This window comes from Phascolarctos cinereus, unplaced genomic scaffold, assembly GCF_003287225.1.
Source record: "Phascolarctos cinereus isolate Bilbo 61053 unplaced genomic scaffold, phaCin_HiC Scaffold_2;HRSCAF=192, whole genome shotgun sequence".
In the NCBI taxonomy this organism is placed as follows: Eukaryota; Metazoa; Chordata; class Mammalia; order Diprotodontia; family Phascolarctidae; genus Phascolarctos; species Phascolarctos cinereus.
The window spans coordinates 41,441,331-41,454,643 of NW_027555625.1; the positions used below are offsets into that span (position 1 = coordinate 41,441,331).

General features: G+C 40.2%; 1 protein-coding gene across 1 annotated transcript in view; it reads right to left on the reverse strand.

Moving 5' to 3' along the window:
• Positions 1–861: 861 nt before the first annotated feature.
• Positions 862–13,313, reverse strand: part of CNGB1 (cyclic nucleotide gated channel subunit beta 1) — a 52,196-nt gene continuing 39,744 nt past the window's right edge. Inside the window, exons 13-18 of the mRNA XM_020963749.2 lie at positions 11,112–11,209; positions 10,922–11,005; positions 9,075–9,193; positions 8,482–8,628; positions 3,227–3,449; positions 862–2,137 (exon numbers count right to left, since the gene is read on the reverse strand). Coding sequence (XP_020819408.1) covers positions 1,784–2,137; positions 3,227–3,449; positions 8,482–8,628; positions 9,075–9,193; positions 10,922–11,005; positions 11,112–11,209 — 1,025 coding nt within the window. The 3' untranslated portion in view covers positions 862–1,783. The remainder of the gene's footprint in view (positions 2,138–3,226; positions 3,450–8,481; positions 8,629–9,074; positions 9,194–10,921; positions 11,006–11,111; positions 11,210–13,313) is intronic.

Consider the following 13,313-nt stretch of genomic DNA (forward strand, 5'->3'; position numbering starts at 1 on the left):
GAGAATGGATCATAAGCTCCATATTTGGGGGACTCATGCAGGCAGGAACACTCTAATACAGATCATTTTTAGTAAACTCTTTATGCCGATCACAGCCATCAGCCACACCCTTTTCAGTTTCTTGACTCATAGCTGTGACGTGATCTTTCTTAAAGAAATTTCGCTTTCATTTAAATGAGTTATTTTCTTCCAAGCTGTGAGTCCCAAGTGAGACTTTTCCATCACACCTTATGAATGCTAGTGAGGCTGCACGATCTTGTGAGGAAAAAAAAAATCTCACTTCGAGTCAGATGATCTAAGTTTAAATTTCAGTTCTGTCACTTACCAGTCATGTGACCAACAATCAGCTTTGCTAAGCCTCAGTTTCCTCATTTGCAAAAAGTGAGTAATAATAATACTTTTTTTCTACCTGGCTCACAGATTGTTATGAGGTAAGTGCTCCATGTACATCAAAGCACTTTCAAAATGTGAGCTTTTATTATTTGAAGCTATTCTCATCCCTAAAGCTGGGGAATCTTTTAGACCCAGCAACAGACCTAGCTAACAATAGGCTTAGATCTGCTCTTACTGTTTTCTCATAGTGGAGTCCTAAAAGTTAGAACCTTTAACCCACCGCTGACACTGGCTCCATTTCAATTTCCAATGATTTTGGTATATGAGAATAGATTCATAATATAAGGTGAGAAGATGAGTGCTAAAATATCATACTTAGTAGAGCCAAATAAAGAAAAATATATTTTCTATTTCTAAAAATAACTTGCTAAAAAAAAAACAGTCCTCAACAGCACTTTGAGTCCAAAGTCACTAAAAAGGACTACATGTATCAACCTCCCATGAAATGGGAAGGAAGTCACCTGAGGATGAAATCAACACATTTATTTATTCTTAACTTCCCTGTCTATGGTCATATCCTCCATTCTATCCCTCTGGTTAAATGGACTCTGCATGTGTGTAGATGTGTGTATATATGTATGAACACATGTGTTTCATTGTTTTAAACATACCTAGAACTAATGTATTAATATGGGTGTTGGATACTCAAGACAGCATGCTTCAATAATTCCTATTGGGGATTGCTGTCCAGTCATTTCAATCTTGTCCAACTCTTCATGACCCCATTTGGGATTTTCCTGGCAAAGATACTAAAGTGGTTTGCCATTTCCTTCTCCAGCTCCTTCCTTTTAGCTCATTTTATGGATGAAGAAACTGAGGCAAACAGAGTAAGGTGATTTGGCCAGGGTCAGATACTAATAAGTATCTGAGGCCACTTTGAATTCATGAAAATGGATCTTCCTGACTTCAGGTCTGGTGCGCTGTCCACTGAGCCATCTAGCTACCCTGTTATTGGGGATAGGGGACTCTCATAGTTTATTAAAATAGTTGCTGATGAATCACTGATTCTGAGACCAATGAGCATGATTCTGTGGCTTCCTCAATAAAAAAACAAATCTTGGGGCAAGACTATTGACCAATCATTTAGTGGGAAAGTAAATAGCAGAGATCAGTAGAATCCCTTCTGAGTTCCAAATGACTTTACAGGGTTGCACCTGTCTTAAAGAGGTCATGGTCTTCATTTCTAAGATACTAGCCCTGCAAGCTAAGGACAAAGAAAAGGCAAGCCAAGTCCTATCAAGCATAGCATTGTTAGTGAAGTTTGTGGCCACTAACTGGAAATTAGAAGCTGTTGAAAGTAGAAACATTTCTCTAGCTTAGATAGGTAAGTGTAGGTAGCCAGCTGGAATATCAGAGGGCCAGATGTTGGGTGGCCTTTAAGGGGTAAATTTCACTTGTCATCCTTTTCTGGAATTTCTACAGAAAGAATCTGTTCATCACTCTCTGGGGTAGGGCTCATGCGAATCCTGACAGAGTGATCCTTAAATTCAAACACAACTTCCCCATGGTCTCCTCCTTCTGACTTCTTGGGGGAGGATGAGGATGGAGGATGGGCTTCAGGTGGGTCTGCAGCAGCTGGCTCTGGTCCAGCTGGTGGTTCTGGACCTGCCGATTCTACTTTCTCTGGAGCTGCCAGTTCTGGTTCCTCTGGAGCTGCCGGTTCTGGTTTCTCTAGAGGTTCTGGTTTCTCTGGAGCTGCCGGTTCTGGTTTTTCTGGGGCTGCTGAGGCAGCAGAACTCTTCGCCTGGAAATAATAAAATGAATGATGAAATGTGTGTATTTTAGAGCTGGAGAGAAAAATCAAGGTCAATTATAAGACATCTTAACTGGATAAGATATTCTTGTGAGCCAAGTTCTAATTCAGGATTATGCACAAATTCCCTTGATTTCAGTAAATATGAAAAGTCAGCTTCAAGGTAATATTTTACCCTGGCAAACAATGTCAGGGTATTCTCTTTTAAAGTGAAGCATTGTTTTCTTTGAACCTTTTCACACAAGTCTTTTAGGACCCTTTCATCTAATTTATCATTATTATTATTAATTATGATAACGATTAACCTGTGAAATAGGTTGTTAAATATCTTGGCATTTTATGTTTAGTAGGTAGTCAAATGGCTTAGATTAAGATGCTTCCCTATATGCAATAAAAACCCCAAAATGAAGGGGAAATAGGTTTCTATGATGCAGGAAAATACTCAATTATCATACTCTTAAGTTCAATTCCAATCAAATCTAAAACTGACGTGTTATTCCTGAAGCATCACAAACCCTGCTTCAAAGAAAGGATCTTGACATCCCATTATATTGTATTCAAAACACCTTTGAGGATTGCTTGACCCTAAATCCATGGCCATAATTAGCGCAGTAATGCTAATTAGCATTCTGTCCTTTGCCTCTTTTTGCCTGACATACAGCAAGTGCTTAATATATGTTTATTGATTGATCTTGGTATCAACTCACCAAAAGAAGGTTTGAGTTTGGAAATAAACATTTCTAAAATACCCTTCAGGTGGAAGGTGATGTGCAGGGGGGGCAGGGCCGGGAGGGGAATGACAATCAATCTTACTAGTTCTGCAAACAGATGCTTTATATTCTGGGGGTCTTAATTTTCATAAGTACTATATTAAAGAACAGGAAAAAAATCAAACCAGCCTTCTCTGTACCACAAGGGGATTGTGCTAAACTAACTATTTTTTTTTTATAATTTAGTGGAAAGTAATGCCACAAATGGCTAGATTCCTATCGGACTGCTCCTAGACCAAGGTCATAGGCAAGGTCATGGGCAAGGTCACAGGCAAGGTCATAGGCAAGGCAGACCAGTCCAGGTGCTCACCTGCTCCAACTCCTGCTGTTGCTTCGCAGCTGCTTCTAACGCCGCCAGTTCTTTCAGTCTTGCTCGTAAATGGGCAAGTTTCCCTCCTTTTCCTGCTCCCTTCCCTCCCATCTTTCCTGCTACGGCTAAAGCAGCTGAGAAGAGTTTAGGAGTCCCGGCCCTCGGAGGAAGAATGAGCACGCTTTTCTGTTCTTTGGGCTTGTTGTTATTTCTTAACATCCTCCTACAAAAGACAATAACAATTCAGAGCATCACACTCATTTGGAGAAATACAAAGGTCAAACGTTGTCACAAACGAATCCCCAAGGTCAGCGGGGAGTTGTTGCATATTACAACTATGGAATAAATGGTTTGGCTAAAGACCAAATGAAACATAGACTTGTATCATAAATATAACCTCATGCATGTTAGCATTCTCACCACTGGTCCAGACCATAAGCATGCCATTGCCTTCTCAAGTCTTTCCATCTGTGTCTCTATGTCAACACTCCACAGAGAACCTATCCAACCAAACACCAGAGGCCTTCCTCTGATGTCTTTAATATTGTGTGGTTGCCAGGGGAAAACTCAGGCTGCACATCTGTTATCCCGCCTGCTCTCTATAAGACCAGACTGCAATGGAACACAACATTGGGAAGATCAGTTGTAACCCGTTATCAACAAACAAGCTATATGTAAAGGGTATCTATCATCAAGGACATGGGTCAGGGGAAAACTTAGGCTAGCATTTAATAAGCAAGCACTCCTAATGAGCAAATTTGATCACCAGGGTCCTATCGACATCTATTGTCAACTAAAATAATTTGTTAAAACTGAAGGTCCTTCCTTTGTTATAGTCACCAGTGCCTCTTAACAAGAGAAATTGTGATTCAATGACACAAAGTGGAAGAGCTCTGAGTTGTTTTCCAGCTCTGACATTCTGTGGTCCAAAGGTCACTTCTAACTCCAACACATCATCAATATGAAATGCCCATCACTTGTTTTTCTAGGAAGGATTTCCTCATCTGCCCCCCAACCCCTCCCCCAGTCAATATTTCACAATTTTCAGGATGGCTCAAGGTCTTACTTAAGCAAGTGAATTATTACTTTTCACAACCTAGGTGCCCAGGACTCTGTGGCATCAGGGATCAAATGTGAACTGTTTGATGTTTAAAGCTCTTCACAACCTGCTCCTTCGCCACCTTTATAGACTCATTATGCTTTGGTGCTGCCCATCACCTCTGACTCTGAATTCCAGCCATGCTGGCCTAATTAATGTTCCACACGTACAAAGCATCATCTCCCATTGGCACGCCTTTGCAAAGGCTGTCGGCCGTGCCTGGAACGCCCTCCCTCTTCCTCCTAGAATCCCTGATCTCCTTTAGGATTCAGCTCAGGTGCCAACTTCTTTATAAGGTCCCTCTTAATCCCTCCCCAATTACTAGGAAACCCCTCCAAAAATCACCTTATGTTCTGTATATATCCATATGTATAAATGCGGTCATGTATTCATATGTACATATGTACAATGGTATGCATTCATGTGTGTCTGTCTCCCCAGAGTGCAATCTCCTTGAGAGCAGAGGCTCACTTCTGTCTCTGTATCTGTGCTTAGGTTAGTGACTCACACACACACGGTAAGTGCTTAATAAACTCTGTATTGATTGATTGATTGATCCTTGCTGTTCAGTCACTGAGTCACGTCCAACTCTTGGTGACCATGGGGACCATACTCTCCATGGGATTTTCTTGGCAAAAATGCTCCATTGTCTTCTCTAGTGTCATTTGTCATCACCCAACCACCCCCAGCAAAGGTTCTAGGCCTTCTTTGATCTCCCAACAAAGGTAAAAATAAACATCCAACCTTTTGAAGTTAACCTTGGCACCCCCTTGTCAGCTTCAGTTCATTCTTACCATGAGCATTCCTGACATTTGTCTATTACCTGCCTTGGCTTCTGTCTTCTGTCCATTTAGTTTAAAAATCTAAGTTGCTTGGTGAGTACCCTGTGTAAGCACATTGATCCTAATGTAGATCAAACACATCCTACTTTACCTCCTCTTTATAACTGCTTCCTGTAGTGTCTTCAAAATTTCACTTTTGAGCATCTCCCAGCCCTCCTGGGCCAACTTCCTCTGAAGCATTTTAGCATATCAGATTCTACTTGTCTTTCCTGTGAACTCTTCAAAATCTGCTTTCCAAAATCTAGGGAACATGTCAGACTAAGCTCAGATTTCCTCTCCTTCTCTATCAAAACTCTAGGATGGAGTGATCACTTTCCTCACGAGATTCCCATCATTTCCACCATGGAAACTAGTCCCTCCATGTTAATGAGAATCAGATGCAGAATTGAATTTTTGTTTCTCGGTTCTGCCATCTTTTGGTGACTGAAATCATCCCTAAGACAGGTCAAGAGGTTATTTTAGCTATTCTCCTTTCGGCTAGGAGAGACTTCCTGGTATTTGAATAGCAGAAGTTTATATTATCTTGTCTGGGGCAGTTAGGTGGTACACTGGATAAAGTGCTGGGCCTGGAACCCAAGAAGACCTGAGTTCAAATCTGGCCTCAGACATTTACTAGCTGTGTGACCTCGGACAAGTCATTTAGCCCTGTTTGCCTCAGTTTCCTCATCTGTAAAGTGAGCTGGAGAAGGAAACAGCAACCATTCCAGTATCTTTGCCAAGAAAACCCCAAGTGGGGTCACAAAGAGTCAGACATGACTGAAAATGATGAAACAACAAAATTAGCTTGTCTATAGTTGCTGCAAAATACTGCCCAGCATTTTGGGGGATGCTCTTTGGCTGCCAGTTCCAAAGTGAGTGTATTTGTCCTCTGAACGCAAGCCTTTGGCACCTACATGTTTCTGCAACAGACACCAATCCTTCTTGCAGTTTTTCTGTGGTATGGTCTTGGTATGTTTCAAAGACACCCTCACCAGGTAGGCAGATACAATAACTACTACTAATAATAGCTAGCATCTGTATAACTCTTGGAGGTTTGCGAAGTCCTGTACACAGTGTTGTCTCATTTGACACTACTGAGAATCACCTTAGTAGTCAGAGGAACTCACTCAGGGTACTGCTTGATGGCCTATCCCATTGCCTGGGGCCATGCTTCAGTTGACCTCAGGTCAGACATCCCCTCTCCAATAGCATTCTCACTCTTCCCCATTACAAATCAATAATTCTGGACCAGCCCCCAAAGTGTAATCTGGGTGTCATCTGAGCCCCGCTTCCTGACACATGGAACAAGGTACGGTTTTCACAGATCTCTCACAAAATCTCTCTAGCTCATGCACAGGACCAAGGAAACCCTGGGAATATCCACAGAAGGGCTTGTTTTGCACTCCCCAGAGGCCCTCGAGCACCAGGACAAACAAAAGCTTGAATATGGGAAAAGTTTCATTTAATCTGACAGGAAATATAGACTGGGTTTATACTTGAATCTCTCAAATAATAATAGCTAGCATTTTTATAGTGCTTTAAGGTTTGCAAAGCCCTTTACAAGTATTTCCCATTTGATCCTCATAAAATCCATGGGAGATAAGTGCTACTATTATCCCCATTTTGAGTTGAGGCATTCTTCAGTCTTGACCCCATTTAGGGTTTTCTTGACAACAATAGTGGAATGGTTTGTCATTTCTTTCTCTAGTTCATTTTACAGATAGGGAAACTGAGGCAATTGAGGTTAAGTGACTTGCCCAGGGTCACACATCTAGTAAGTGTCTGAGGCCAGATTTGAACTCAGGAAGATGAGTCTTCTTGATTCCAGGCCCAGCACTTTATCCCTTGTGCCCCTTGAGCTACCTCCACCCCCATTTTAAAGATAAGAAAACTGAGACAGAAAAGGTTAATTGACTTGCTCAGGATCACATAGCTAATAAGATTCTGAGGCTGTATTTGAATTCAGGTCTTCCTGAGTACAGGGTCAACTCTTTCCCCATTGTATCACCTTGTTACTTCTGTCAGAATGTCAGAAAACCTTTCTGGAGAACCACCATGTGAACCTCCCTTCTGCCAGGTTCCACCTTCTCTCACATTCCACCCAACTTTGAGTGAGTGAACAGGTCTGGAGCATCCAGTCCCTGCTGCACCGATCTCTACGATACAAGCAAGAACAAGGTCCACGGGTTTTGTTTTTCCCACTGTGACCTCATCACTCCTCAGTGCACATGATTCCCTGCTGTACCAATCCTTTCAATAAAAGCAAGGACAAAACTTCCTCCTCTCTTCGGTGGTTGCCAGTAATTCAATGTCTCTGTCTAGTAGCAAATCCTCCGACCCTCCAAGTGACCGTTCTCTCTCCAAGTTCCAGATGAAGCTTACCATCTTCAGCTCTTCTACTCGTCCATGTGTCATATCCCAAAACAGCCCCCTGCTGGCACATGTGCCCCATGTCTCCTTGGTGCCCAAAGGGAAAGGGACATACTTGCATGCCTGCTATATTTTATGACTATAAATTGGACAAGTAGACAACCAAAGCACTTCACTAATATGGGAACACATTATTCCTGTGATAGGGAGAGAGGCTGTGTAAGTATCAGTGAAGTGATTCAAAGCTGTTGTCATTTGACCAGTTTCCCTTGGATCAGCAGATGTCTACCATGCTCCATTATTTAGCAACGTTAGGATAATGCCAACATTCATTTTATTCCATTATTTTGATGACCTCTTCTGTTTTAATATTTTGAGAAATGGCACTGAATTTGAATCTTTGCATTTGGGAGTTGAAAGATTAAAGTAAGTATGAAATATTTTAGCTCTCTGACTCAACTCTCCCTCAGAAATGCTGAATTCATATGAATAACAGCATGGGGCCAATTTTAATAGTCTCACCTTCATTCAGGAACTCATGATTTAGGGAAGGACAGCAGCTCTCTTTAGCTGGCTTCTCTCTCCTTCCAATGCACTGCTAGGAGCCATGCAGACTGGGTGTGGTGCATTGGCAGTGCATTTGGAATGTGTAGGATTTGTGGGATGTGCCCCATTAGAATACATGACATAAACAAGAAATTTATTGAAGGCTGAAAAAGAGGGCCAATAAACTTCTTTGATATAGAACCAACAAAAATACCTTTAACTTTGCACTCCCTTCTTGTACAATCTCAAAGTTCTTTACAAAACATTCTTTCTGAATGTAGACAAATCTGTGATTTCATTGCGGATTTCCAAGAGAGGAAACTCCTTTTACTAATGTAGAATGGTACTTTTTCTTCAACTTATGATCTTCCAATAAGTATACAAATTACTGACCACTACTCTTCTAATGAATCACATACCTGGCTTTCTTCCGAAGCAACTTCTGAGACTCTGGGTAGTGAACCAAAATTTCATTCAAGTCCTTCTTATCCAAAATGAAAAGGTTGGTAAACCCATGAGCCACTACATTTGCTGTGCGACGATTTCCCCCGCCAACAGCCAACAAGCTAATTATTCAAGAAATAAAGAGAGCAGGCAAAAACGTTGAGGGTTAGAATTGTGAAATCTTTAGTGTCACTTCCCTAGCTCAACCATCAAACGAGACAATATCTGTAAAGTGCTTAGCCTCTGCCTGGCGAAGAGTAGGTACTTAATCAATGCTGGTTCCCTCCTCTCCTTCCCCTCCCTTCAACTACCATGAAGCCACCAAAGCAGGTAAAAGAGTATGTGCCCCAACCTGAGAATGCAGAGAAAGAGAAGTAAATTGTTAGCAATTGGCAGCTGTTTTTAGAACCCCATTGAAAGAAGATTCAGTGATATGGTAGGAATGTTTCAACCCTGGTCTCACTAGCCCTAGTCTCATTGATTACTCTCTCTCTCTCTCTTTCATTTCCCCCTACTCCAAGGTCTGACATTATTCCTCTAATTTCCCCCCGCCCAATTCCTTTCTGACCTTATTTCTCCAAATACAGATCCTGCTCTCAGAGTCACAAGAACGGATTTGCCATCTGGCCCGCCTAGTACCTGGACCTGTCCAGCTTGGATAATGTACATTTCTCTTCCAATTTCCCCCTGAAACAAAGAAGAGAGAAGTTACTAATGTTCAAATACTATACAGGAATACTTTAATCACAAAAGCCCCTGCTGAATCAGACCTCTTCTTGACAGAGTTTTGGTTTCCACAAAAAGCCCAGATGCCTAACCTGTTTTAAAGTCAATTTGTGATTATCCACATGGAGAACACAAAACAATGAAAATGCATCTGGCTTTGGAACACAGCAAGAGAGCCATAAGCAGATAGATACACACACAAACACACACACACACACACACACCCCACACACACATCTTCATACTTGGCTCTGTTTTTCCTAATGCCTCAGCCCTACTTCTAGCTGCCTGATCCATGGTGAAAAGAAGACTGGATAATCAATCCACTTGTAAGTAAGTGATTGAGAGTTGACTATATCATTCATTCATTCATTCAACAAACATTTATTAGTCAGTAAATGCAAAATTGTTTTTAAAAAACTCTCAATGTAAAGAAGCAAATTTTATTTTCTTATTCCTTTATATGATTTTTAAATGGAATTTTTTGCCTTTGATCTTTATCTTCTTCTTGAATGACAGCTGTTTCCTGAGAGTGTTTTCCCACTGCACACACCTAGTAAAGTGGAGGGTCTTACATACTATAATCCAGTAATTGTTTTAACTTCCAAATGTCAAACTCCTCTGGACAAACCAATGGATTGTTTCTTTCTTATCCTTAAGCAAATGCTTTGTAACTCAAATAGTGGAGCCCAGCATTCTTTACCTCATAGGGATCATTTTTAATTCCTTGCTTCTAACTGGTCTCAGAAATATCATTTTCATGTGCCCTTTATCAAAGTAAAGGTCTTTGTGTTTGGAGGAAGGCTCTTAAATCCTACAGGGGATATTTGGAATCTATTTGTCCCCCTAAATTGATGTTATGTTTGAGCACTGTCCCAATTTTATTACTCGATTTTAGTTATTTATTAATTTTAAGACTTGGTCTCTCCCTTTCTTGCCCAGATGGGTGCATGGGCTACTCACATGTGTCCCTGGCACAGAAGCTTTATCCTGCTCTGTTTCTTAGACAACCTAATGGCCCCCCTGCTCCTAGAGGCTCATCATATTCATGCAGAACTTAGTGCTTCATGTTAAAATCAGCTCAGCCCACTGCTGCTCAGAACCCCTGAGCCCAAGAGATCCCTTGGACTCAGCTTCCCAGTTAGCTCACTCCTCCTACAAGCATACAAGACCAAGGCTTGAGGTCACATCTCTTCTAACTAGATGTGTGACCATAATGCTTTCTGAGTCTCCGTTTCCACGTTTGTCAAATGGATAAGATAATAATGCCAAATGTGAGGGCCGGATAAGATAACATAAATAATGCATTTTGTAAACCTTCAAGCATTATATAAATGCCATTGTCATGATTGTTGTTATTATTATCATCATTATTATTATTAGCATGCCTGCCCTGTTTATCTCACATGTTTATCAAACAAGATGATAGATATCAACATTTTTTGAAAAATATAAAGAATTGTGCTAATATGAAGTATTGGTACTAGTGATGATAACAATAATAATAATAATAATTAACATTATCATCCATTTGCAAATAGACAATTTATACATTTCAATTATGACCTTTCAAATCATTTTCCTTTTCACATAGTCACTATGGCTCTTTCTGACTTCTCCTTTGTCAATTACATAAATAAACAAATAAATGAATAAATAAAGCAAATTAATTAATTAATTAATTAATACCTTCTTGCACACATAGTCATTGGGCAGGTAAACAACGGACTTCAGCCTCTTCAGCATATCGAAAATCATTTGCCTATCACAGCCCTAAACCAAAAGAGGGAGAGAGGAAAGGACCCAGGATTTAAAGGCAAACAGATTGGAGTCCACATTAATGAATGAACTTAAACTTTGACACAGATGGCAAATGTACCTGAAAAAGAGCCACCTTGCTGACAATGTCATAGTTGACATCAATAGCAAGATCCAGCCGCATCTTATCTGGAAGCTGTACCATCAACTCAGATTCATCTGTTGAATGAGAAGAAGAAACATGACACTTCTTATGGAAGTTCATTTACACTGGATGACACATGAGTTCAATGTCATATCATAGTAACTAAATAAATGTAGGGAGATTTGTCTAAGCCTTTTGATAAAACACATACTAATCATGGGAGACCTTGAGAGGGTGTCTGTATGTGGAAGAGGGTGTCTGTAATTTCCAAAGAATGGTATGGGGCAGGATCAGATACCATGACAGAAGGGGACTATTATATTGCTGGGAGGGAGGAGGGGATTGGTGATGACAATGGGTTTTTTCCTCTATATCCTAGGAACAAAACCAAAAAAAAAGTCTTCCTCTGGATTTGGAAGAATTCTGAGAAACTAAAAAATCTGTGAGTATTAGTTTTTTCCAATTCCAGGAATTAAAATCCTGGAGTTCATGGACTATTGTGAGAGATACAGTACTAAAGTGATCGAGGAGAATCTCGGTCCAACTCTTGACTGATTGAAGGCAGATTATTAGCCTTATAGATCACCTGTAACAAATCTGATATCTCAGATCTATTTTATCCCTGCTGCCTGAGACATTTCTTCTAACTTTCTAAGTGGACTTAAGCGGAATAGAATTATCCAGGGGGCAGAACTCAATAGGAGGGAAGGTACAGGGAGGCTAATTTTGGCTTAATACAAGGAACAATTAGAGCTATTTGGATGTAGAATGGGATGCCTCATGAGGTAACGAGCTCACCTGCACTAAAAGTACTTGAGTAGATGCTGGGCGATTACTCCTCAGGAATGCTTTGGAGAGCATTTTCCTACATGAAGTAGGAAGCTGGACTAGATGATCACTGAGGTCCCCGTACGAGACTAAGAACACTAAGCTATGTTAAACAAAACTAGAAAAGTAAGCCAAATAGGAATCGCATAATCAGAACCTTGGCTAGCGATTTTGGTGCCTCAAGGCAAATAGCATTCTTGTATATAACTCTGATGTGAAAATATTAGGGATAGAGGTTAGACCTTTGATTTCATTGGTATGAGGAGTTCCCAGTGAGGAACTGCCTCTACCAAAGCAGAATAGCATCTTCTCTGCAATTTATTGTCTTAGTAAGCAGCCTGGAGCACTGAGAAATTAAGTGACTTGTAGGGTCATGTGGCAAGTAGGTGTCAGAGACAGGATTTAAACCCAGGTCTTCCTGGCTTTGAGGCCAGTTCTCTTTCCATTAGAACATACTATCTCCTTTGTGAGATTAGTACAAGCAAGAATTAAGCCAAATGCAGTTGAGTTGGTGAGAAGACCCTAGAACACAAAACCCTGTGGGGATACACTCCTGGACAATGGAAGACCACTGATGAGGTAGATATCAGCTGGATTGAAAAGAATGTCAGCATTAGTACAAGAGGAGTTCAGCTCAGTTGTACTGCCTGAAAAGGGGGCAGAGGAAAAGGAATGTAGGTCCAGAGTCAGGAAGAAATTGTTACTGATAGTTTCAGATTTTAACTAATTGTTTTTGCTATGTGCTAAGTTCAGTAGTTTCTGTGCTGCTAAAGGAGTAATAAGAACTAGCAAGATATAAATGTAACGACACTTTAAATTATACAATCTTTTAAAATCATTTTAAATTTTGGCACCCATTAAATTTTGCTGTCCTGGGAAAAATTCTGATGACCTATACCTAGTTATGGCTCTGCTTTAAATGCACTCTAAAGTCAGAATAAAATAACTTCTGTATTATCTGCTAATTGAAGATTATCTCTGCTTCTTCTCCTTCATCTTATAAATAAATGACGGTTGACTATCAGGTTGTTGTTGTTGGGTTTTTTTTTTTTTGTAAGGCAATAGAAAACAAAATGAGAAAGTTAAATATGTAAATTATTAAACTAGAAAAGGCATTTTCATTATTAAAGGCTGCAAGTACTTAAGCAGAAATATGTTCCTCATAGATGCACTCAAAAATCCAACTGAGGACATTTTAAAAGGATGAATAAATAAATAAAAAGGAAGCAAAACAGAGTTAGACCTTTGAGGCTAAGAAATTATTGTTATGCAAAGTAACTATAATTTATTTCCAGCACTTAGAAGTGGCCTCTTTGGATTTCATTGTTAATATTTCATTGTAATTATCTC